Source organism: Poecilia reticulata, linkage group LG1 (genome assembly GCF_000633615.1).
Source record: "Poecilia reticulata strain Guanapo linkage group LG1, Guppy_female_1.0+MT, whole genome shotgun sequence".
Lineage (NCBI taxonomy): Eukaryota > Metazoa > Chordata > Actinopteri > Cyprinodontiformes > Poeciliidae > Poecilia > Poecilia reticulata.
The window spans coordinates 20,724,411-20,749,932 of NC_024331.1; the positions used below are offsets into that span (position 1 = coordinate 20,724,411).

The window sequence follows — 25,522 nt, forward strand, 5'->3', positions numbered from 1 at the left end:
TATGATGCGGACTAAAACATTTATTATTAAATGTTTAATAATAAACATTTATTTATGTTTATTAAATAAATGTTTAATAAACATAAATATGATTTCATGATTTCAAATGAAGTCATGAGAAACTCATGAGTATGTTCTCAGAACATGAATATTAATGTTGCAGACAGCAATGATAAGTTCAAGCATACACGTTTGCTTACGTTTGTGGTCATTAAGGGTAGGCCAGTTGATCATCAGACACAACCTAAATTACAGACAGACGTTCCATATTAATTAATGATGACAGAACATTGCAGAAAGCAGATTGGATCTACACTTCTTTTCCAGATAATTTGTTTGCTGACATGCTACCACAGGGCCCTCAAAATACATCTCCAGCTTCGCTGAACTTGCAATACACTTCCACATCTATCAGAAAGATCAATATTTACAAATTTCATCGCAGTGATATCCATACATTGTCTTGCAAAAGTGTTGATAACCTTTTAATTTTTTTTATATTTTGTAATGACACAACCACAAACTTCACTATAGGGGAATTTACTAGTATGTGATAGACAAACACACACACAAAAAATCAAAATACATTTACAGTCTATTCTCCCAGAGTCAGTACTTTTGTGTATTGGGGTATGTCTGTAGTTCAGACTCAGTCAGATTAGATTGAAAATATTTGTGTCTTACACATATAGTCTTACCACAGTCTCTGAGTTGAGTAAAGAACTGTTTGAACATTGAATAGGTCATTTTAAACCATAAGAATGCTTTTATCTAAAAACAAGAATTGTAAGCGTGGCTGAAGGTTGAGTGTCGTTGTCCAGCTAGAAGTCTTTTGGAGCCTTCAACTAATCTTCCTTCAGAATTGTGGCATAATTTGCTCCACCAGGTTTCTTGTCACTGCTGAATAAAACTGCAGTTTTCCTTCACAGATTCTCTTTTGCACGTACCCCAAAAAGTTCAATTTAGATTTCCTTTGAAAAGATTATTCCTCCATTTTATTACTGTACCCCACGTATATTTTTGCAATTTGACTTGATTTGGTTTTTGAACAATGACTTTCTTCTCCCATGAAAGCCAGATTTATGGGGGGCATGACTTGTCCAGTCTCCTGCCCCAGCTGCGGATCCCTGCAGCTCCACCATAGCCACCATGGACCTTCTATTTGCTTTATTTGATTAATGCTTTCATTGTCAATTTACAGTTGCGCCGTATGTTTTTTCTTCATCTAAAGGTAAAATTTAAGTGTTTGGTAACTTTTTTCAGATCTTTTTTTATAACCTAACCTTGTTGTAAAACCACCCACAACTTTCTCTCTGACCTTTCAGCTGTTCCATGGTTTTATGGTGCTGCTTGTTCTCTACTGTCCTGAGCAAATTCAAAATGTCATTTTAGGTTTGTCGTTGCAATGAAAATAATTTCAAAATGTTCAATCAGCCTGAATATGTTTGCAATGCAGAGGATGTTTTAGTTGGCTTTAATTATTCCTACATGATATTTTAGAGCTAAATAATGGAAATAAATTACATAATTCATGACATGGGAAAAAAAAGGTTTAATAAGAGACAGGCATAGAAACTGAACCGAGGCTTTGCAATACGGATACATATTGTTGTTTGGTCACCGAACCAAAACCATAAATAAATGTCAATGGCTCCATTGTTGACATATGCTTTTGACAAATTTAGCTATATTAAACACCCTACACAGAAGTTGGCGACACATTTAAGTCTGTCTAGAAGAATGTTCTTCTCCCAAAGAGATATTACAGAGCTGGGTTGCTTATTTAGGCAGAAAGGTCTAAGTAGAAAAGAGTTTTTAAATGTATTAAACTTTAAAATGTTCTTTGTGAGATTATGGCTCTTTTGTGAAAATCCACTTGTCAGAACAGTTGAAATTTTGACTGTGTAAAAGGAGGGGTTTTTTGTAAATTATAGACTAAAATATTACAAGGTTTTGACCGAGTTAATAGCTTTGCCATTATATTTAATGGCACATGAATGGTGCATTTTAAAAGCACTTTCCTGTTTGTTGTTTGATTTATTATGCCATATTTTATTACCGTCACCTGCAAAATTTCTCTGTCAAAATGTTTCTACGAAACAAAAGGCACAACTGTAAAAGCTTGAGCTGTTGTGGCACTGCTCGACTATGGAGACAAATAGCTTCCCCACAAACCTGGAATGAGCAGAGCCTGTGCTATATATTGGAATTCCAGTTCTATTTCCTTTAAGTGTTAGTGAAATACAGAGGGAGTGTTAGAGGACAGACAGTGGGAGGGAGTATTGAGGGAGGTGAGATCTGAAATATTGAAGATGGATTTCTGTGGGAGTGGTGTGTGGGCATTAGAATGCTGATGCTGCAGGAGAGACTGCAACTCGGGAAATCACTTGTCTGTATCATCCCTCCACTCAAATCCCTGATTAGAATCTGTTTTACTTTTGGGTATTCATGACCATGCAGTGACTGGTGTCATTTTATCATTTCTTTAATGTGTACTTGCAATGTCTACCTAAGTAGACATTTGCAACAAACGTGCAAAATGCAGTCTGTTCTTTTTTTTTTTTTTACGAATCTGTGGGCCACAATTAATTTTTCAAAAAGTTCAAGATGGCAAAGTATTTCTGTTAGCATGTTCTGCTAATAGAACATATTAGCAAATTCAGTTTTGAATTAACATGTGGTGCACTGGTAACTGATAAATTGGCTCATTTATCCCACCCCTCATTTCACGTGACTACACATGGCATACTTACAATTATCTTAAAGGACATAGGAGTTTGCAAAAACAGAAATGTCCTGTTACTTTTGCAGCTCCTGTCTACTTGCAAAGATATGACAAAACTGGGCAATAAGCAATTTCTGGCCTTGAGATTTCTAAAACCTCAGCTTGTGGTGAATATGTGTGGCTTAGATATCTGAAGATAATTACAAACAATTATGTGGAGGTTCTCTTTGCACCTGCTGAAAACAGTAACTGTGTTAGAAACAACAACAATGGCGCTGTCTTTCATGTGTTTTTTTTTCTTTTTCCCACATCTGTCTCGTTTTATCCTTCTGCTGTTTTCATCCGTTTGCATAAATAACAAGTGTCATTTGTTTTGAGAGCATGTTCAGTCTGGCATTACTCTGTCATATGTTCTCTTTACACTCTGATGTCAGATTTTCCAAGTTTTGAACCCAGTGAGAGGGCAATTCATATGGTGTCTTGCAATATTTGCATGTTAAAGAACTTGTAGGATCCTCTCTTTTTATTGGTTATACTTGCCACACAATGGATTAGCAAAGGAGGAGCGTATGTGTGTATTTATGTAAAACACACACAGAAAAGCGTCTTATAACTGCAACACCGTTCATGTTGCTCATGTTAAAAAGCTGAGCAGTGGATTTAGTGTATTTGTAAACATATCAACCCCGCTTTTAGTAGTTTAATATATAAAAAAAAAATGAAAATCCCACCGGTTTTCTGAATTGTCATCTAGAAGGGGCACAAATCTGGTATGATATTAATAATGCTATTCTACACATTATCACTATATGTTTTATAGCATTTATGATTGAATCCCACAGACCCTGTAAACACAGATTCTGCCACTGATGTGTGTGTGATGACAACTGAGCTTAAGCTTGTAATGGATGCTTGTGATTTAGAGGTGACTGAAAGTTGGCATGTGACATCTTTATTGTTGTCTGTGTGTGTGTCTGCCTGTGTTTATATATATATATATATATATGAAATATGAGCTCTTTGTCGTTCTTGAATTCTTAATTTAAAATCTGGTCTCAGAAATTTCTGCATATAAAATGGAGCCTTAAAGTCAATTAACTCTGCTAACCTTCTTTTTAATTAAACCTGTTCCTTCTTGATATAATCTTCTAAAAACTAGAGAAAAAAAAGCAGATAGGAAGGAGGAGACTAGTTGCTTTGATATAATCTGAATGTGAGACACATCTACTGTATTTGTGTTTGTTTCAAATTACTTTTGTTTAATATCAGATAACCCAATAATAAACCACTTAAAAAAATAGGCAGCTGAAGTAAGAGCCTACACTGGTGTAACTACGGGCACCAATGGCAAGTAGCATCCACATTAGAATTATTACTAGGTTTGAAACGTTTGCATTAATAGTAGACTATTGATCGGAGCATTTCAATTTATAGTAAAGCAATGTATAAGTAAGCTCCTGAAGAGTGAAATCAGAAAATAAAGGTGAAATCTGTAGGAATTATTTTCTTAGTTTGAGGTGGTCTCGTATGAAAAACTCCCTTTTTCAGTCGTGGTTTCTGCATTGCTATTGAGGCATTTCATCAGATATCCCACCTACTGAGACCAAGGATCATTTACCATCTAATAAACCAAGCAGTCCCTGGCCAGTTTGTTTCAAAATTATTCAATAAACAAAGATTGTAAGTCACAATGTCTGCCACTATAAAAGTCTTTATGGGAAAAATATCACCTTACAAGCGTTTTACATCTTTTCCTTTTGACAACTGTCCTTTTTCACACACACACAATTCTCTCCTGCAATGCCCTTTACGTCTTTCTCCATTCTACCCATTATTACTACATCAAATTCTTAACAGTAATTAAGACATCCCCTGATCCAAATGTAATGCACTAATGTGGACTTTTTTCTCTTGTTTCTTTTTCTGTCTCTTTGTTGTAGCTGAGGAAGGCGGTGATGGACCACATCTCAGACTCTTTCCTGGAGACCAATGTTCCCCTTCTGGTGCTCATCGAAGCGGCTAAGAGTGGGAATGAGAAGGAGGTCAAGGAGTACGCCCAGGTGTTCCGTGAACATGCCAACAAGTTGGTGGAGGTCAGTTATGAATTAAACTTTTTGACACAAAACCCTTTTTCATTTACCTTGGTTAAGTGTTTCTCAGTATAAACATTCAGTCTTACCCGCTCACCATACATGTGTTACTTAAATGCATGTTTGTTTTTTAAATGTTGAGATTCATAGAACTGTCTCACAATAAGGTTTTAAAGATAGCATTTCCACTTTTGCAAAAATCACCTTGGAAACATGGTACAAAAATAAATTCTTTACACAATTTTATGCTCATGAACTCGCTTTTGGTATCTGAAGGGAATATAAAAGGCTTTCATATGAAATTTGTAAGGTATTTTCAGCAGAATGTCAACAATGGCACAAGACATTTTTTTGGTTCAGCTTTTGTCTCATTCAGCTTGTTGGATTATTCTTTCATCTTTTTTTAGTCAAGCAAAAAAAAGAAAGAAATTACGTAATATGTTTTCATTTTAAATTTAATATAGGAAAAAAAAACAATATGACAAATTTATTATCATTGCAATATTGTTATATGAAACATCAATATGCCATAGACCTGCATTTGGATGGAATAAATATTAGTCAATGGAAAATTATTCTTCCGTAAAGGTTGCATTTATTGTTTTGGGGAACTCATTAAAACTGAATTTTCTCCTGAATGAAAAGATATAGCTCATCTTGCTGTCATCTTCTTATGTTGATGATACGTTTGCTAATCTTGCCACGCGGCTCTGCAGATACCCGTCAGGCACATTGATCAGGATTAAAAATTCTTATATATATCACTCTGACAATAAACAGAATACAGGTCAGAAAGATAGTTATATTTTTTTGAAAGAAATAATTTTACCCAAATAATAAACATTTTGTAACATTCCGATTCTTCTGGTCCTTACCAAGCAGTTTAGGTCACTCATCAGGATGGTGAGTGACCTAAAATAAGACGCTGAAGGGTGATTTTACTGTATTGTTCAGAAACTAGTGACCCAGCTTTCTAGTATGATAATTAGGATTGCTTGCTGGGTAAAAAGGTAGATAGCTTCACAGGATTAGTACTAATTGGTGCCACTAATGGTCCGATAACGATGCTGCAGTCCTTTTCCATTCATATTTTTATCATCCACTTGGTTACAGATTCTGTTCATTTTTAATGTTAACGTTATGCTACAATGCAAAATGGTAATTGAAATCTTTATTACAACCTTTTTTAACACAATGGCAGGATTCCTGCTTCTTGCGGCATCATCTAAGAGAGTAATGAGTTGCTCTTTTGGTCATCATGGCCTGTCTGCTGATGAGATTGTTTCTACGATCTGAGTTGGTTCTTTGAATTTCACAATGTTAAAGCTCTCTTTGGCCCATGGACATTTGAGGTACTTTGTTTTCTGATAAAGTACAAAAAGATGGACATTTTTCTTTGGTGTTTCCAAGAAGTTGATTTAGTGTAATGAAGTGAACACTTCTTAATGGCAAGCCTCACAATAAAAAGCCTGTAAGGGTAAAACCTAAATTAAAGCCAAGTTACAGTGCTGTTGTTTTCTACCGATTCAGGGAGCAAAGGTAATACTTTGTTAAATGTAGTCATTACATTTCAGTCAGTTCAGTATTTTTGTGCTGAACATCTACAAACATTTGATGAAGGCAGTAATGTGTTGTGGCATCAAGACAATTCCCAATGACAAGTGTAACTGTGTTCTGACTAAACATTCAAAGTTTTAAGACTCTTTTAACACATAATCAAAAAAATAATAGTTACATCAGCAATATCCCCTTGTCTACTGCATAACAACCACAAACAGTTTTAAGTAAAATTTGTTATAAAAAGTCCAATCCACATCCTTTATTTTTTTGTTTCTAACTAAATGCCTTCCCCTTGAGAATATAGTGATGGCCACTAGTGGTGCATTGGCACCAGTAGTGAAATGTACTACTTTTTTTTACTTTTTTTAATAATAAAAAAGTATTACTATTATTAGTTATTTATTTTTATTATTTTATTAGTTTTTTATTTCAGTTGCATAATATCAGGCTGAAAAATGATTGAAGAAAATAATTTGTGTTTTAGTATCCCACGCGATTTCTTTGAAACTGAATATAGAAAAAAAAAAGAAATAGGAGGAAAATTGATCTTTAAAGGCATTTTAATTATTGGACAGTTCTAACACTAAAATGGGTTAACAACAAAATCTACTGATGAAGTCCTCAAATAGGAAGTATTTGGATTATGCTGGTTTTCTAGTTACAGGTATGTTTTTTTTGTTTGTTGTTTTTTTCATGACATTTGTACATTTTTATTCCTTTTCAAGACTAAACCGAGTCAAAAACAGTGATTATGATTTATTTCAGCAATAAAGCAGTTCAATAAAGGATTTTAGGGTTAAAATGGATAAGTCAATAACAAATTATTGAAAAGACATGACAGTTACCAACAGAGTAATATGAATTTTTCCAAGTAAAGCTGACTGCTAAGCATACATATGTGTTTTTTTTGTTTGTTTGTTTTTTTAATTGTAGGATCTTTTCTCAGTAAAGTTCTGATATTAACTCTGACCTGTAGATCATATTTACTTTTAGACATTCAGATTTGGTGCATTTTATTGTAACTAATCTTGATCAGTAATTTATGTCAGCAATTAAAAAATTGGACTCTTGAACATATCAAAAAGATTTAAGATGGTTACAATACTCAGTGACGAAACAAAAATAAATTGACGCTGAATGAGTGATCTTATTTTCAGATAGATGTGGTGTAAAAAGGTTGTAAGAATTAGTTGGTGTAGTTATTTATTTAAAGGTCTGTTGTATACAATGCAATTTATATTCCTCGTAAGTATATGTTTATATCTGCCAAAGGCAAATTACAGGCATCCTATCTATTAAAGGTCAAAGCTTCAAAACAGGTATGCAAATGTATTCAAACTTTGATGATTTACAGTCATCATTTCAGCATAATAGAAATCACAGACATACAGAAATGGAAATTATAAGACACAATCAAAAAAAAATATTTCCTCTGCCTCAGAATAAGCATGTAAACTACTGATCAGGTTACCATGAATAATTTTTATATATATGTTTGCAGGCTAAGTTGATGAAATGCTTCAGGCTGTGCCATGGGTTTGTCAATATCACTTTCGCTGTCATCATTATTCCGTCATCATTTTTTGTTCAGTCATAGATATAGTCATCATAGCAGACACCATCGCAGTCTTTTAGTTTATTACAGTAATTAACATCCCAATCGATGTGTCTGCAGTCATCTTTCTGATATCAGGGAGTCATTAGCTTGACGTTGGGACATAATCAATGACACCAAGGAGTTGTCTTTTATCATACCTGCTAGATTTCAGTTTACTCCCGTCTCACTTGGCAATGCTTTTACATTTTTCTTTTTTTCTTATTCTTTACACTGCGACCTTTGAAGGTTAAAATTAACTCACTACATAGACGGATAGACAGATAGAGACTTTTATTGCTGTAAAATAGCTTGTTTGTAAAGTAGCTTAAGCTCATTCTGATTGTGTATGAATCTTTTATATGAACATTAAAATTTTCAGCCCTGCCCCAGATTCGTGAGGGTGAACTCACCTCTCAACTCTTTTAAAGTCCCTTCCAGTATTTCTATGTAAATAGCTCCAAGAGTCTTCCTATCAGATTTGATTAGCTTCCCTAACCCTACTGATGATGCTAACACCTTTGTGGTTGTTGATCAATTAACAATAATTATAATAACCTGTATTTTACCAGATAAAAAAACCTTGTTGAGATCTAAACTCTCTTTTTCAAGAGCGGCACCGTTTACAAATATCAACATTTACATTCAGTCGGAAAATCAATATGTTTAGTTTCAAAAGCATATTAACTTCATACATTTGTGCTGTCATCTCAACCTGTGATGTGTTGTCAGTGAATACACCAGGAATCTTTCATGTAAAATTCATTAGTACGTTCAATTGTTTTGTTTTTTTTTATTTCTTGTCAACAAGATGTCTTTTTGGTGACGTGACAAAGACTTTTAAAAATCCTTAACTTTTTAATTGAATTCCATGCAGATATTTTGCTGTCATGGCTATTTTTACGACGAAGTTAACATAAGTAAAAAAAAAAAACAAAGTGCCATCACTCAAAAAAAAAAAAAGGGCACATCCAACCGTATTTTAGGACAGAATATTAACAAAGCCACACAGCTTTCAGAGTTTAATAAAAAATGATAAATTACAAAATTGTGAGATATACAATCAAAGCTAAGGGAAGTATACAGAGCATACAACTATGCACATGTAAGATATTTTAATAGTAATTTCTGTCTTATTTTGTTATAGGATAGTATTGCAATATTCAAACCCACAATTTAGCAAGATATGTAAATCAGAGCTAGACCACCAGATATATTTGGTCTTTACAGAATTACACTATTTAAAATATAAACAAGGGCACAATGCAACCTTTTAGTGTACTGTAATCTATAAAAAAGAGCTGCCTGTTTGCTGCAGGGGAGAAGAAGACGGTCCATCCAGGAAAGCAGAGCTGCATCAAACTTTAACGTGGACCTGCAGAAAAACAGAAAAAAACAAAAGCAAAAATGTAATTGTTAATGCATGTCACCATGAGAAAAGCCTACTGAGTTTTGCTTCAAAAAAACTTTTTTAAACATTTAAATCACACATATGTCTCATGAAGTAATTTTTTTTGCAAAACAAACTTATTTGTGCATGTCAGAAATCTTTTCTTAATATTCTAAGTTTTTGTTTGACTCAAAGTTTTACTTGTGATTCTCACATGACGTCGTGGGCAGGGCCCAAAATCACAACAAAATATTTCTGATGTATGAAAATAAAAGTTTATGTTTGACAAATAACTTTTTAAGTTCACAAGACAAAAATTTATTTAATTTTAAAAAGTTTTTTTAAACAAAACGATTTGTTTTTTAAAAAAGAAATCATTACAATTTCAAAAGTTTTGATTACAATTTTATTTTACTTAGGTTAGTTTTTTTCCCCCATTGAATAATTGGGAGAAAAAAAAAATGAACTGCATACTCTGCATACTCTGCAGAGGCCTGTCAGTGTCTGTTGTATTTCATTACCTCTCTGCTTAAACCGCGACTCCGAGCTGAAGCAGAAACGATATGTTCAACGTTTTCCGTCATCTGACAAGTAGCAAGTCTACTTCACTTTATTCACCAAAAACATTTTTTTTATTCACCAAAAACTGTTCTGTAATCTGGAACGTTCGCTACGTTGAGCTCCAGTTAGCCGCCTTATCGCACTGCGCGAGAGGCAACTGCGTCATGCGTCACAGGCAAAAGGTCAAAGGTAACAAGGTGACCGGAGGGCTTATTATGTTGTACAAAAAAAAAATAAAATAAAATAAAATAATAATAATAATAATAATAATAATAATAATTTTAGTACATGTTATGTGCCAGAAGAGGGCTTAGAAAATAATAATACAAAAAAATAAAAAATAAAAATTGACCAAATGGGGGCACTTGGGGTCAAGGAGCAAAAAGGGCAGGTGCTCAAGCACCCCCAGCCCCTCCCTCTGCACGTGCCTGATGTAGTTGATATATTTTGTCACAGCTTTCCTTTCTCGTTCATCATCATCCTATACAGGATAATAATTGTCATTTATTATTTTACCTGCCTCTTTCATTGCCACTGGAAACTGAGCTCATCATTAAATTAGTGCTGCCCACAGCAGTGGGGATGGGATGAATGTCTAATCTTTTAAAGTTACCAAGGCTTCTTTTTTATTGCCACTGCAACCATAATACATTTGTGCCAGAGATTCTTGGACGTCTAAAGGACGTTATGCTCCATCGCTGTCAGGCTAAAAATTTTCTCTGACCTTGACTCTATGTGAGTATTTGGAGGACATCTGGCATGTCTCTAAAATATTTTGTCAATGGGTTTATACCGTAACCATGTTTTTATTTTTTTTGACTGGACAAGTGCACATGTGCAATGTATTCTGCTTAAAGTGGGGACATTCCTCTGATGGTATTTTTGCCCTTTCCCTGCCATCTTTGACATTGTCTTACTCTGTTCTGATTATGATTAACCCAGTTGTACTGTTGTGGTTTACTGTATTATACACTATTAAAGCAACAGTTTTACAGTTATGTTATTCTCTAACTGCATGATATTGCTTCATATGTGAAAAGTCATAAATTTCTTTACAATAGTGACCTTGGATATCAGGTAAAACTAGGTGATGTGATTATACTCATGCATAATCAATAGAAAGCATACAACAAATACTGTGTTGGCTTTGGGGGCTCAGAGATGTGAGACAAATTGCAGCAGTAAAAGAAGTCAGTGAATGACTTTTGTAGTGTTCTTCAACCACCTGGACAGTGTTCCCTAACTCCAGACTGATGGTGGTTAATGTCCTGCAACGTTTATGTGTTCCTTACCCAACACGTCATTCAGATGGATACACATTTTCAACACATTTCTACATTTTCCTAGAGCCTGTTGGGAAGATTTTAATTTTGTCAAGGCGTGTTAAAGCAAGGAAACTTGTAAAGCTTGCATGACAACTACACAAACCCACTGCAAATTATTTGATTAAATGTTAAATCAATATGCAACCAATCAAACAATGTATCCATAATACATAAACATAAACTGTAACAGACCACATCAGGCATTATTTCATTGTAGTTACTGAAAGTCTAATTAACACTATGGTTACTCTTCTCTCCACTTACATTACAAATACGACTGAAGATGCAACCAAATTGTTGTTGAGCTGATGAAATTGTTGTTGAATGAGCTAATTTTGGTCAAGCTTTAGTTGTCCAGTAGTGATTTTGCGTACACGGTGTGGTTGATTTAATGACAGGTTCTGTGGCTGAATAACAACATCTTTAACACTTTCATACTAGGCATAGCAATGTATTTAACTATTTCATTCTCACCTGTACATCATGACTAAATATCCACTTTGAGCTCATCTGTCTAAAGGACATTGTTTCAAAAATCCTTGTGGCTCTTAGATGCAACTTTTTGTCCTGTCAATAACGTGTTTATTGTATAATGTAACAGGTGCTTGACATATCTTGATTTTGTTTGTTTATAGGTCTTAATCTTATCAAAGTATAGCATTAAATGTATTCAGTTATTTGTCTTTTTTATTTGAAATCAGTTTTGTCACCTCTGCATGCTTTAAAAGTATGACACTTTGTTTGAAACAAAAAAAAAAAAAAAATATATATATATATATATTTTTTTTTTTTTTTTTTTTTTTTTTATTCAGAAGGATATGACAATTAACCAAAAAGGAGATTTGACTTTTGACTGTCATTCCCAGAGAAAATAGAGTTAAGATTATTCATGAAAGTATTTAATTTAATTTAGTAATTTAGGTGGGCTCTAAATCATTTTTCAGTTGTTGTATTGTTTAATTTGGTGGTACTATAAAGGAATAGAGCCACCAACTATACACCTTACTAAAACTTTGCACTGCATCTCTGAATATTTTCCTGTTTATTTCCGTTTTCATTTCCAGATTCTTTTCCCTTTTCCACCACTTTCGTGTTCATCACATTTGAAAGCCAGACATCTAAGGTGTCCATTAGCTGTTTGTTATTATAGCATACTGTCATTTTAGTCCATTAGAGACCCATCACTATTAAGTGATGAGAGAAAAAAATGTAAAGAGACATCCTTGTGAAAAGTTGTATGATACGTGTTTCGATGTTTATTGAAAAACGCCGAGATTGTTATTGCCCTGGGGCATTTTGGGTTTCATCTGAGTTTGTATTTTGATTATTTACTTCGGTCTCCGTCATGTGCCTCCTTGCTTCATGTGGTCTGATTCCCCTGTGTTGTTCCTGCTTTCTTGTAAGTCGGCTACTTTGGATTAAGCCTGCTTCACTTCAAGAAGATCTCTGTGCCTGGATCACTTTGTGATTGACAAAGATGACATGACAAAGGTTTTATTTTACATTTGTGGGAACTCGGCACACAGATCAGTGAATGGTTATAACGGAAACATGGAAAAGGTAACGTAAGCCTGTAGGAAGATGACAGATTATAGATTTTTGTCTGTGTTGCATTGTGTGCTATACTGGATCGTATACTTAATAATTTTATGAAAATGTGAAGTCTGGTATGTTTAGTAAGCAGAGGGTGACGGGAAAACATGAGACAAAAAGGCCTTACGGGGTATTTTACAGGGTGCTTTGAGTTTCAGCAGGAAAGTTTGCATTTGTCAGATTACATCTTGAACATATTCAGGGACTTTTAACTCCACAAGAGTTGGGACAACTTTTTAATGCAGAACATAGAAATTAGATGAAGTATGCAAAGCACACTGCCTCAGATAATCAAGAACATGTTTACAAAGCTCCTGAATTCATACAGTGCCTGCATATTTAGGAAGGTAATCACTCTGGTATCCAAGGAGAAACTATTCTAACAAATTAACTGACAGTGAAGAGATGTTTTTTTTAAAGTATTTAATATAAACAATCCATACATTTCACTTTGATTTTCTAAAGTAAAATTATCTTTTTTATGTACCCGTTTTGTCATTATTAATTACATTACATTATGCACTGCAGTCTTGCAAGAAATGTGGAAAGAATTTCACTTGGTAAAATTCCATCCATAGTGATGGCTAATCTGTGATTTATTTCCCTTGAGTACTGCTTACCTACTGTTGTGCAGTATGGGTGGTCCTAACATGATCTGGCTTTGATGTAAAGTAATCCGATCAATACTGCCGCAGACCAAAACAAGCTCCTAATCAGTTGGAAGGTCCCTCTGGAAATCCAAAGGATAATCTTGTATGAGTCGTCCATGTGCTCTTCTGTGGTGTAGCCACTAAGCCCCAGTATCTTGGTGTTTCCTCAGAGAGGAAAACTAACATAAGTGTTGTACATTTGCTATTATTTCAATTCTGTATTCTTTTTGAAGTTGCACTCAGATAATCAAATGTGAAAATGTTTTGAACTCTTCGCAGAGAGGGGAAGTGCTTTTACATCCTAACATATTTTATACAAATACAGATGTGGTGTGCATACATGCATCTCATAAGATGAGAAGATGCATCTTGGAAGAAAAAGAAAACATTTAGCAACATCTCTGATGGTCTAAGGATCCCAATTTTTAAACTTTTTTGCAACTTAGAAATAAGATTTGGCAAATCTCAACAATTTTATTTGCTTTTTTTTTTTTTTTTTGCACATTGGATTCACAAAGCAAATTGCCCTGAATACAAGAGCAAACCTCCCACTAATGTCCATCAGATTGGAGCAATTTGTCCTAAATGAGATCAAGCTTGTATGCTAGGATATTCTCTAAGTTTAACCCATTTGATTAAAAAAGCTTCATTCATTGCGCTTTGGTCAACCTGATTGGTGTGAAGTCACATCTCACAAATGAGGGACATATTTCTCTCAGTATAGATTTAAAAAAATTATACTCAATGGATAATTTTTCAGTTCAGATTTAATCAGATTTCTTTTTTTTTTTTTTTTGCCTCAGAACCATTAGAATTTTAATATAGTTCCATCTAATAAAAATTGTTTGCATTAATATACCACCAAAATTCTGTGGAATGCTACTTGCTCTGCAGTATAAGCAATCATGCTTTAGAGAAATTTTAGCATCGTTAGCTCTGGATGTTTTAGTCGATGGGCTTATCTCAATGTGCTTGCAAACTGTTTTGTTTCCTTATTTTTATCTATGTCAATGTACATATTTTTTTCTACCCAGTACCCAAAAAGCTGGAACAACTGAAACATGGAGTGCACCTCTTCATTGCTTTTGTATCCAAGTGGTGTTGGCCATGAGGCAGGTTTTGAACACACTCGCCACACTGTGGGGCAATTCTAGAAGTACTCATCAGATGTCCCAACACTGGTTGAAACTGGGTATAAACTTTAAGCACTTAAAAAATAATGACTTCATTTGATTAAGTCACATGTTGACTTCAGCCAAGTAGTGCTTTATAAGACAAGCTTCACTTTGATAAGAAACACTATGGCATTTTGACATTGCATGATCTCGTGCGTCCCATAACATGGACTCGTTTTTACTACTGCAATAACTCTGAAACCTCTGGAAACATCCTTTCTTTGTTTATTAGGATACTTATGACTTAGAACACACGTGTGAGAGGACATTTGTCTTCTTCCCTGTGAAGAATTACTGCCACACCCTTAGATGGAATCAGCCAATCTTTCATTGTTAGGCTGACATTTATAGTCTTTGTGTTACATCTCCACTGTTCCTAAAATAGCAACAGCAAAAAACAAATGGAAATTACATTGGCATTAACTTTGCATGCATTCACCAAAGATTGCCCCCGGGTCTCTCCTGCAGGCGGCAAGGAGTCGATCTGATATCTGCTTTAGAATACATGAATAGGTGGTAATGTCTGTATGATGCATTTCACAAAATCTTGCCCAAGCAAATTGCCATGAAGATAAGCTTTTTCCCTGACACAACAACCTCAACGTCCCCACTAAGAGCTGCTGTGGCTTTTGTGAGGGCGCTATGACACAGAGTGGTGGTATTCCTGTCATGTTTTCCACTTATGACACTAAGTGGATTACATGAGATTAAGTGTGACAAAAGAGAAAGCAACAGAGGAGTAAGACTTGGCATAGCATCACGGTTCATGGTTCCATTACTAAAGGAGGTCTTAAAGAAAGACCTCCTTCAGTAATATGATATATAGCACAGCATAAATCCTTAATTTAGTCATATGCCCAGTGGGGCTTAGTCATATCACTTTAGATGTCCTATAATATCTTTCTACATCCGAATCATTCACTTTTTTTCTCTTTTAGTCGTTTTTTTCTTTTCAGGAAAAGATAAACAAAGCATTTTCGTGGAATGTTTTGATCTATTATTTTTATCTTAGTCATACAAGACATAGCTAATTGTTTTTCCTTTTTTTTCTAAAAGTAAAATAAGTGTAAACATATCTAAAAACGTCACTTTTTCTAATTCTGCCATAGTATGACATGACGCAAAAATATTGGTTGAAAGAGTAATACATTCGACAACACTGCAATGTTGTATCGCAGGATAAAACAAGTCAAATATCACCTCACATAGTCTGTTCCTGTTTTCTGCTCCAAAAGCAGGTAACATTAAATAATAGCTCTATAGTTGAGATTAATTTTAATCATTGTATCACGGTGTCATGTTCTAGTGTTGTTGAGGACCCAAATACAAAGAGAAGGCCAACAGGAGAATAGTAAAAAGGATTATTTAAACAACAGAACGGACCACAAAATAGAGTAGGAGAAAAACGGGAACTCTGATTTGGAGTAACATAACGATAGACGTACTAAAACTGCAGACTTTATTCCTAACCACTAACCTGAAAACAGAATTTCTTCGTATGGGATTTTGGGCCCGATAAGGAGCGGTGGGTCCTCACAACGTACTGTTTGTTGGACTTCACAAAGTGAGAAATGCTAAAACACACCCATGTATGTCAATATAAATATAGATCACTTATTTGATGTCTGCATTCAACCTCGCAATACCATCAAAGTCCAAGATACATGTGTAAACAGAGAATATATACAGTTTTATCTCATCTCCATTACAGTTGTTAGCAGAGCTTCAGTAGCCTCCCTTTGTCTATTAAATTTCGTCATCCATCAAACCACCATAATTGATGATGAGGAGACAACATGGGACTCTCGGGCAGCTTATTCCAGAATAAAAATTGACTCTTTGTAGTTGTTGATGGATATTTTTGAAGAGAAAGATCAAAATCAATTCTGAGAATGTCCAGCCTGAAAACAGAAAAATGAAATCGCTCACTGACAAAATGGACATTAACAGGAGAAATCATTTAGCCCATTTTCCAGGAGAGACCTCCATTCTCCATTACAGGTCTTCCTCTTTGTTTCTTTATTTTCTGATAAAAGCAGGTGAGTGTTTTTGGCAAGATTTCAAATAATTTTCTGAAATTGGAGCATTCCTGCCAAAAACGTATGCCAAGATCAATATTATTAGTTTTATAGATTGTCTCCAAATGTAGAAATGATTCTCTTATAGATTGGGCATATTGACTTCTTTTCTAATTTCTTGCTCAACTTCCTCACCATCGGCATTGCTAATATGTCAAACCAGGGTTGTAACTCTTTTTTGTGACTTATCTATTCAACATCTTCTTTATAAAAAAGGTACATTAAACCACGTCCCACAGCCATCTTACCTTACCAACAGCAGGTTAATGGCTCATCAAGAGTCTGTTCTCTCTCCTGAAACCGATATCCTCATTCGCTCAACTGCTCATCTTTACTCTGCTTTATTGATGATTGTGTGCACTGAGTGCGTGCAAGATTTTTTCTTTTACTGCGGTGTGCATCAACATGATTGCTCTTGTATAAAATCTGGTGTGTGGTCAAAGTCAAAGAAACAAAAGACCTGATAGAGTGGTGAGCCATAGGAAGAGAAATTAGTTTTTCATCCTTATAAAACTGTGAGATTCCAGCAGTAGTATTAGTTTGATGCTGGAATATTGAGGGACAATGAGCAGATGCACTGTTGATATATAAATCATGTAAAATAGAACACCACAGAAAAGTTTTGTTATTTTATTATAGTAGCACTTTTGGAGCAAATGCCTTTGTTTAATTATAACTACATTAGATACCTGGCCTGCAATGTACAACTACAACAAACATTGGGTATTTTAGAAACAGATAATAATTAGACCTCAACTACGCTATTATCACTTCGGCATTATGGTGTATGCATTTATTTTTTTGATTTTCAAAATCAAATTTTCAAACAAACCACTGAAATACCAGTAGGTGGAGATAATCTTAGCCATAAAAATACACTGCCTATAATAGCGGCTCTCAACATGGGCTGTACCGCCCCCCAGGGGGCGTTCAGAGGACGGCAGGGGGCGCTGGCGGAAATTTTTACAAAAGGGGGGCGCTGGGATGCCTTTGGGGGGCGTTTGGTCGAAGGTAAACTTTACACCTTATATGCACAGTAATACCAGTTTAGAGTTTGAGCAACTTGGTAAAACGGTATTGTGTAACATTAAAACATGCTTGGCTGGAACTGTATCGATGGCAGCTCTTCTTCTTCTCTTCACTGTTTGTAGCTTCTTGGCGCAGCTCCGTTCTCCTGCTACTGGTAGCTTGACCGCATCAGTTCAGCGTTATGTTTTGGCAGTTCTGTGATCATGTCAAAGCTTATATTAAAAAGTGTTTTATTTCCGTTTGAAAGTTGCCCGCTTCCATGGAAGGACAACAGAAAATCGCTCTTATAAACATGTAATTACTAAAATCATGATACCCTCACTTTGTATCCCTCTGAAAAATGAACCCATTTAAATAAAGAAATTCCTCCATGGGTGATACCACGATAGAGAGCGTTCATTTTATAGCGTTAATACCGGAGCTGTAAGTGGTCCGGTATGAAACAGGTGTGATAGAACAACGGTACCACAGCACTTTAAAATTCCAATAATCAGAATACCGAAATTGTTTCCGTTGTTTTAAAAGGCTTATGTCAGTCTGCCTTTTCCCCATCCATACGGTTCCCGATCGCCCTGCACCTTATAGGGCTTTAAAAAAAAAAAAAAAAAAATGACGCTCACATTGCGCAAAACTCTGAAACAGGAGAAGCGGGACACAAAACAGAGCGACAAACTAGATGTGAATTATGGCCTAAAAACAGAGAATCCGACGCTGAACAGTGAAAAATCAATACATAATTTCAAACACTTGATGATTAGGATTCGCAGCAGATGATGAGGGAAGATTACTGATGATGAGCGTCAATAAAAGATGAAATAAATCTAGCAACAGGAAAGAAACTAAAGTGGATATAGCAATAAACCAAGAGAGGATAATACTAATCAACAGAAACTAAATGGAAATGAATGAAGAACAAAATGAAAGAATAAACTAAGAAACTAAAGTAAATACAGAGGAATAAACTGGTATGGCAAGACCTTTCGAGCAATTATTAATACAGAGGACTGTATGGCAAGAATAAACAGACTCTATTTCCAGATAAAAGGTAAAATAATATTGTTGAAGTGTCATGGGTTTGTTGAGACCACAACTAATATTGAGAATAAATATATCTTAGAGACAATAACAGTAAGTAATGTTTTTAATTAGATTTGATATATTTATTTCTTCAATATTATTTTTCATGTCAGTGTTAATGTCATGAGGCTGATGACTCCATGACACTTTCAATTTGACTCATTAGGATTTGATTAATAAGAACCAGATTTGTTCTTTGTAATTTCTGTCCAGTAAACTATTAATCTATAAATCAATAGACAGGTCTATATAAAGATATTATCCATGTTTCTGTCTCATTTGTATGGCATTAAAAGGATCTGGAACTTTTGTTTTTCCACTGAAAGCTCTGGTTTGCACAATAAATGCCATGAGGGTGAAGTTTTATGGATGATACTCTGATGTCCCATTCTCCTGAAGGCAGCACAGAGCTGCACCAACAAAAACTCACAGAAACACTGAAGAGAAGAAGAGCTATGATTAATGTAGTTACAGTTCCATCCATGTTTTAATGCTGCAGAGCTCAGTCGTTTTGCAAATAGTTTAAAGTTTAAACTGGCATTGCTGCACATCTTTTATCTGGTCATTTTGTGGAATATTTAAGAACTATGGCACAAAACAAGAATATATTTTCCACTCTGGCTGCTGTTAGGGCTACCAATTTTAAGTTGAATGTTCATTGCATTTTTCGTAGACACTTGTGAAAATAATTTCTATTCCCATGGCTTTTTTGTTCTCTGGGAAATTATTTTTGATGATAAATACAGAAACAAGCATAAAAATCAAAACATCTAYAATAGTGAYAGTAAYATTAATWATAAAATAATRGTCAGTGCAAAGTAGCCTACAAATTCTTTGGTGGGGGGCGGTGAGGGACCTGGATAAAGGCTGGGGGGGCGCTGGGCCAAAAAAGGTTGAGAAACACTGGCCTATAAGAAAACCTCTAATCAGAGAGGCTAACCGGAAGAAATGGCTATAATTTGCAAGGGAGCAAAAGCTTAGACTGTAGGGTGATGTAAGAAAGTCACATGACCTGCCTTTCTGCTGCGTCCAGATTTACTTTCTTCCAGAGTGATGGTCATATCAGGATAAGAAGAGAGACAGATGAAGTGATGCGTCCATCATGCCAGTGTCTACTGTCCCAGCCACTGGAGGCAGTGCAATGATCTGGGGTTGCTACAATTGGTCAGGTCCAGGTTCAGCAACATTAGAAGATCAGCTGACTTCTGAAAAATACAGGAAGAATCTGAGTCCTCAGAGCGGATTTTTGACGGTTGAGTAAATTCTTCTGAAGATGGTTCTGTCGTCACCATTAAAAACTAAAATATCTTGTGCCCTTTATGTGCCCTTCATGGGCACAAGATTTGTTTTTTATGACAGTCTTCTCGATTGCAAGCAATTAATGTCCACTTCATGCATTTAATTATGAGAACCTGTTAGTTTGTAGTTTTTTTTTTGTTTTTTTTTGTCTGACACCAAAACAGTCCTACTCTGCATAAAATGAAAAATAAACAGCTCATTTTTTACCAAGTTGGATTGCAAATGCAAAAGTGAAAAAAAAGTCTCAAAGGAGCTGCTCCACACAGCCTCATCTCGCCTTCCCTGAGGTGGAAAGCCCTAGTTTGAGTGTTCACTTACATCATCAAAGGGCCCTTCTGTCTCATGTAATATTAACATGTGCTAAATCAGTGGCAAACAGCAGCAGTAATGTTTACACAGCATTAGCACAGGCTTGCAAAGCTTCATGCAGAGTGACTGTCTTTGTGTTCAAAGAGGTCCTGACATGAGCAGGTGAAGACACCGGATTATAGCCTATACAGGTTTATTACTTTCCAAGGGCAATGGCTGAATGGTGCTCTTCTAGGGCACTCGTTCCTAAAATGGCAGGTTTTTTTGTTTTTTTTTATCAATCAGAAAGCTTTATTGTAAGATTTTATGTCCCAGTGAAGTTAAATCTGTTGGAAATTACCCTAATTAATTACATTTCATTTGGTAATTTTCCATGCACAACACTAAAGTGTGTGCATATGAGAGGGATTCATTTGGAAAAACCGAGACCTTCATTTTGGTTAAATGAGAAAAAGATATATAAAAAAAAAAATAGCTTGCTGGAGCAGAAGAAAAGCCATTAATTCTCATTACAAGTAATAGATCATCTCTCCACATTAGACCTATGGATTTTTACCACTGTAAATGCTCACGAATACCAAGTCACTGTATGAATAAGATGTTAGAGTTAGTAGGCATTGTGATTATTGGTCCAGAAAACATGTTGGGGGGGGGGGGGAAATCTCAAATGTTGCTAGCATCCTCTATTGGGAAGGGAAGACATTTAAGAGAATGGAATTGTTCAAAGTAACTTTATGATGTGTATTTCACACATTATAACTTTGTCTATATGGATTATATTTATTTTATTTATTTGTGTTGTCACTTAGCTTTTAAAGAACCACCACTTGCAGCTTTCCCAATCTTTGTTGGTAAAGCAAGGGGCAAACAATTTTAAAAAGTAGCACAAAATATTTAGGGAAGTCTGATCACTTTGCTTAATTGATTGATGAAGGAAAGAGTTACATAAACTGACATCTCTTCAATAATTAGAAGAAAACAGAGTGGGATTCTTTCCTGTCATATTTGAGTTGTGGCTTTAGGAAGGGAGAGAATTTTGGCACCAAAAAAAGACACTGGTTAAGCAAGGACCACTATAGCTAATTGAGACCTTTCTTTTTAGATGATTGAAAAGATGTTTAAAGATTTTTAAAGGCCACAGGTTGGGAGGGGCTTCATTAAGGTTAAGTATGTTTTTTCTTATCCTTATGGTGCCATGCTGAGCTTGCACAGCTTGGCCTTTGCTCTTTTATTCTACCTGTTCTATGCAAAATGTAAGGACACTGGGATTGGCAAATGTTGCGTCCTTAAAACTTTAGTAAGTAGGATTCCAGTGAGATCTGCTAGCAGATTATGTATTCAGTGCGATTCTACTTAGTTTGTGTACATAGTACTAGCCAAAACCATTTCATTTCATGTCGAACTATGTAGAATCCGAGTTCATCCACTTAGGTCAGTAGTTCTTAACCTGGGTTTGATGGAATCCCAGGGGTTCGAGGAGTCAGTCTCAGGGGTTCCGCGAAGCCTCTGCCGCGGAGGTAAAGACACACTTGTGTAAAGTCGTGATGACGCACCACGCTTTGCCATCACTTGCTGAAGAGGATCACGTTACATTGCTTAGCCAATCAGTGCTGCGGAGGAGCCCTGATTGAAGGAGTTTCACTCTCAGCATGGATTTGAACTTGTGTCTTTAATTACTTCAGCAAAACTCACAGTTTTTACCAAATTCTTTAGTTTTCAGTGTACTTCTAAATCTGCTCCTTAGTCGCATCTTTTCGGGGTTGCTACTGCCCTCTAGTGCCATGGGGGTGGTAACATAATTAATATAATTACTTTACTAAATCAGAATACTGCAAAGTCTTTATTATTTATTATTAATTTTTCATTCTCTTAAGAATGTAGAGCTAATTAAATGATCTAAACAAGACCTTAAAGTGGTTCCAGTTTCTCTCGATGGCCAACCTGTTGAAACTGTGGCAAATTTTAAATACCTTGGGTCGTTCCTGGACAGTCAGCTCAACTTTGCTGAAAACACTGACTATATTTTGAAGAACTGTTCTCAGAGACTCTACCTTTTAAGAAGACTTAGTGATCTTGGGGTGACCCAACTAGACTGTAGTTGGGTCACCCATATGTCTTGAATTTGGGGGTGGGGGGATCATATTTTATTTATCACTACAGAAGGGTTCAGTATATGAAACTGGTGGGTTCGGTAACTCAAAAAAGGTTAAAAACCACTGACTTAGGTACTCCTTAGTCCATTTCAAATTGTATAATCATATGCAGATCCTTTCACAATCTGTCTAGTCCCAGGTGGAACGCAATACAGTTAAATTTAGGTGGGCATGAAATGCCAGTTATCAAAAAAAGTTATTTCATTTATACATTCCATTGTTTCTCTAGATTTACAGCAACCTTCCTCTTGACCAACCATGTGGTGACGATTCAGAGAAACCATTGCCTTTTGTTAGAAACAAACCATCAGAACCATGTTTAGTATGACCAGCCATCAGATTTGAGAAGACAAGAAAGGGATGCATAAAAAATACACAACACCTATGAAGCAGGGTTTCTTTCTACACAAAGATAACCAAATGAAAAATATAGATCTAATGTATGGGATAAAGCATGCATTGAGTTAGCAACAGAAATCAGAAAACTGAAGAAAAGTGATCAATATGTTCTGCAGCAGTCTAAGCCTTTAGCAGTAGCTCAGGAAAACTTTAAGCTTAAAATATAAACTTTATCAAAAAGAAAGTTTAAAGACTAGTTTTAAAAGTAGACAAAAGTGTCTGCCCCTCAGGAAACAAATGCTTTTACTCTTTTATTATCAGGCGGAATTATGAGCTCTGTTTCTTGCAGGGACTTTTTAAAAACCCCAGTCAGTTTTCAGGTACCTGTTGCGCAAACTGCATCACATAACACTGAGAAAACAAATGTGGGTTTGCTTACACAATCTTTGTGCTTTTTAGCCATTACATGAAAGAGACTGTATTGTCTGCTGTAGCCATGAGCCATGACAGAAAGTATATCAAGTTCCCTGCACTACATAATGTGCCGTGTGCAGGAAAGCGTTAACAACTGCAGCACAATGAGGTTTGTGACCTGTTGTTTGTCTTGGATCATAAACCAATATATTTGTTTTTAGGCACCATGCTTAATAATATTGTGTTTTTATGTGTAAAAGTCTTGTATACTGGTCTTACATTTTTGCAAATGCTAAAGCTCTATTTCCAGAAGAAAAAAAAAAAAAAACAAGGCAGGAACATCAGTCCAGTCAAACATAAGCAGGACATACACCTAATTTAATGTCCTTTCTTCTTTGACCTAGTGTAGTCTTATCTCTTTCCTCAGCACTTTTTCTTGTTTTGTTATTTATTTCTCCCTTCCCATCTCCCATTTTCCTTAAGGCTGATAAGTTCTGCTTTGCTGTGAAAAGGTCACAGGTTGGGCGAATACTCTGGAAAAGTTGAAAAGGCAGCAGTGCAGCTCTGTCTTAAATGGACTCATAATGAACATGGAGCATTGCCTCTTGCATATTCATGAAGCAGGTAATGCCCATCCTGCTATCTTTGATCTGTATCAATAGGGTATGCACTGCAACATCCACATAAGGCACACAAAGCATTTCTTACCCTCCCGCTAGCTCCTCACATCATTAGAATAAACCACCTAGTGTTTGCCACATTAACTTTCTCACCCTGGAATTTATATAGTAAACATAGTTTATTGGACCATGCCATACTGTTAGTTAAACTGCAAAAGCTCATGGACTACACACATGCTCAAATGTGTGTTGGGAGCACTTATAATAGGATATATAACGCTGCAACTGAAGCTTGTGTTATTTTAGGTTCATTTGATCCATTATGTATTCATTGGGTTGATCTTATTGCATTACGGGGAGCCACAGGGGGAGAATGTGTCACATGTTGCTCACAGCTGAAATGCTCTTCCAGAAGGAAATTTAGAGTAACTTGAAAATCTAATGGGACATGTGAGTGTTCATACTTGGGTGTCAGATACAGAGACAGTGCTGAGTTTGAACCGAGAGGATATTGCAGAACTGAATTTTAACACGTACCGATGAAGCGACACATCCGAGTAAAACGTGTGTGTCGGACACAAACGTATCTTGGCAGTTGTGTATTACCAATCTACACATTTAATGTGGTGCTTTGTTTGAATTTTACTTAAAATACAAAAGGATTTAAAACTCTGTTTTCCTGTAACATTGTTTCCTGGAAGCATTCAACTCCCTAGTGGCTCCGGCGAAACATGTTTGTAGGTGCAAGGCTGCCTCAAGTTTTATTCCACAAGGTTACAAAAAGAAACCCTTTCATCCAATCAAAGATCTTTGTCAAAAAAACTGACTCCAGCATGACAAATGCAAAATGTAATTCAAATGAAATGTAAAAGCATGCATCCTCTTACATTTCCCTATCAAATACTCTTAACTATGGCAACTTGGAGAAAAACTCATTAAAAAGCAATTTGAGGGAAATCTCAGCGTTTTCACCAAGGTCGCCTCTCCGTGGATGCATGTTCAGTGCATCCATTGTTTCTCTTTTTTGTACTGAATGGTCAACAGTTCAAAAAGTAATATGGATTAAAAGAATCCGGTACTCTTTTTTTTATCTATCTCTGGTGTGTAAAGGCAAAGATTTACTTATTAAAAAGCATTAAAAGACCAAAACAGAACAAATGTATGGTGAACGTAAGTAGTTATGGAACTGAATCTTACAACAAGTTGGTCAAGCTTGATTGTTTCAGGCAGAACCCCTGTGAGGCTCCTTATGTGTTTAAGAGTCAGGCTCTTGTGTGTCAGCTCAAAGAAGTTGTTCACTTTGACATCAACAGGGGCGAATCTCCCCACCAGGGGAAGAGTTGGAAAATGTGTCTTTGTAGGAAGTTTATTCATTGAAAGCTGAAAAAAAAATCCACTTTTTTTCAAATCATATTGTTCAGATGTTTTATTAGAAGTAAAAACAAAACAAAAAACAGGTCTGCATTCAATAGCTATAATACAGATTTAAAGGTAACTACTCAAAAACTATTGATGAATCATTTCAAAAGGTTGTTCAGTTC

General features: G+C 35.6%; 1 protein-coding gene across 2 annotated transcripts in view; it reads left to right on the forward strand.

The window, feature by feature from the left end:
- Nucleotides 1-25,522, forward strand: part of ctnna2 (catenin (cadherin-associated protein), alpha 2) — a 323,748-nt gene that overhangs the window by 221,021 nt on the left and 77,205 nt on the right. For both annotated transcript variants that reach the window (XM_008413693.2, XM_008413702.2), the window contains exon 9: nt 4,666-4,818. In XM_008413693.2, the coding sequence (XP_008411915.1) occupies nt 4,666-4,818 (153 nt within the window). The remainder of the gene's footprint in view (nt 1-4,665; nt 4,819-25,522) is intronic.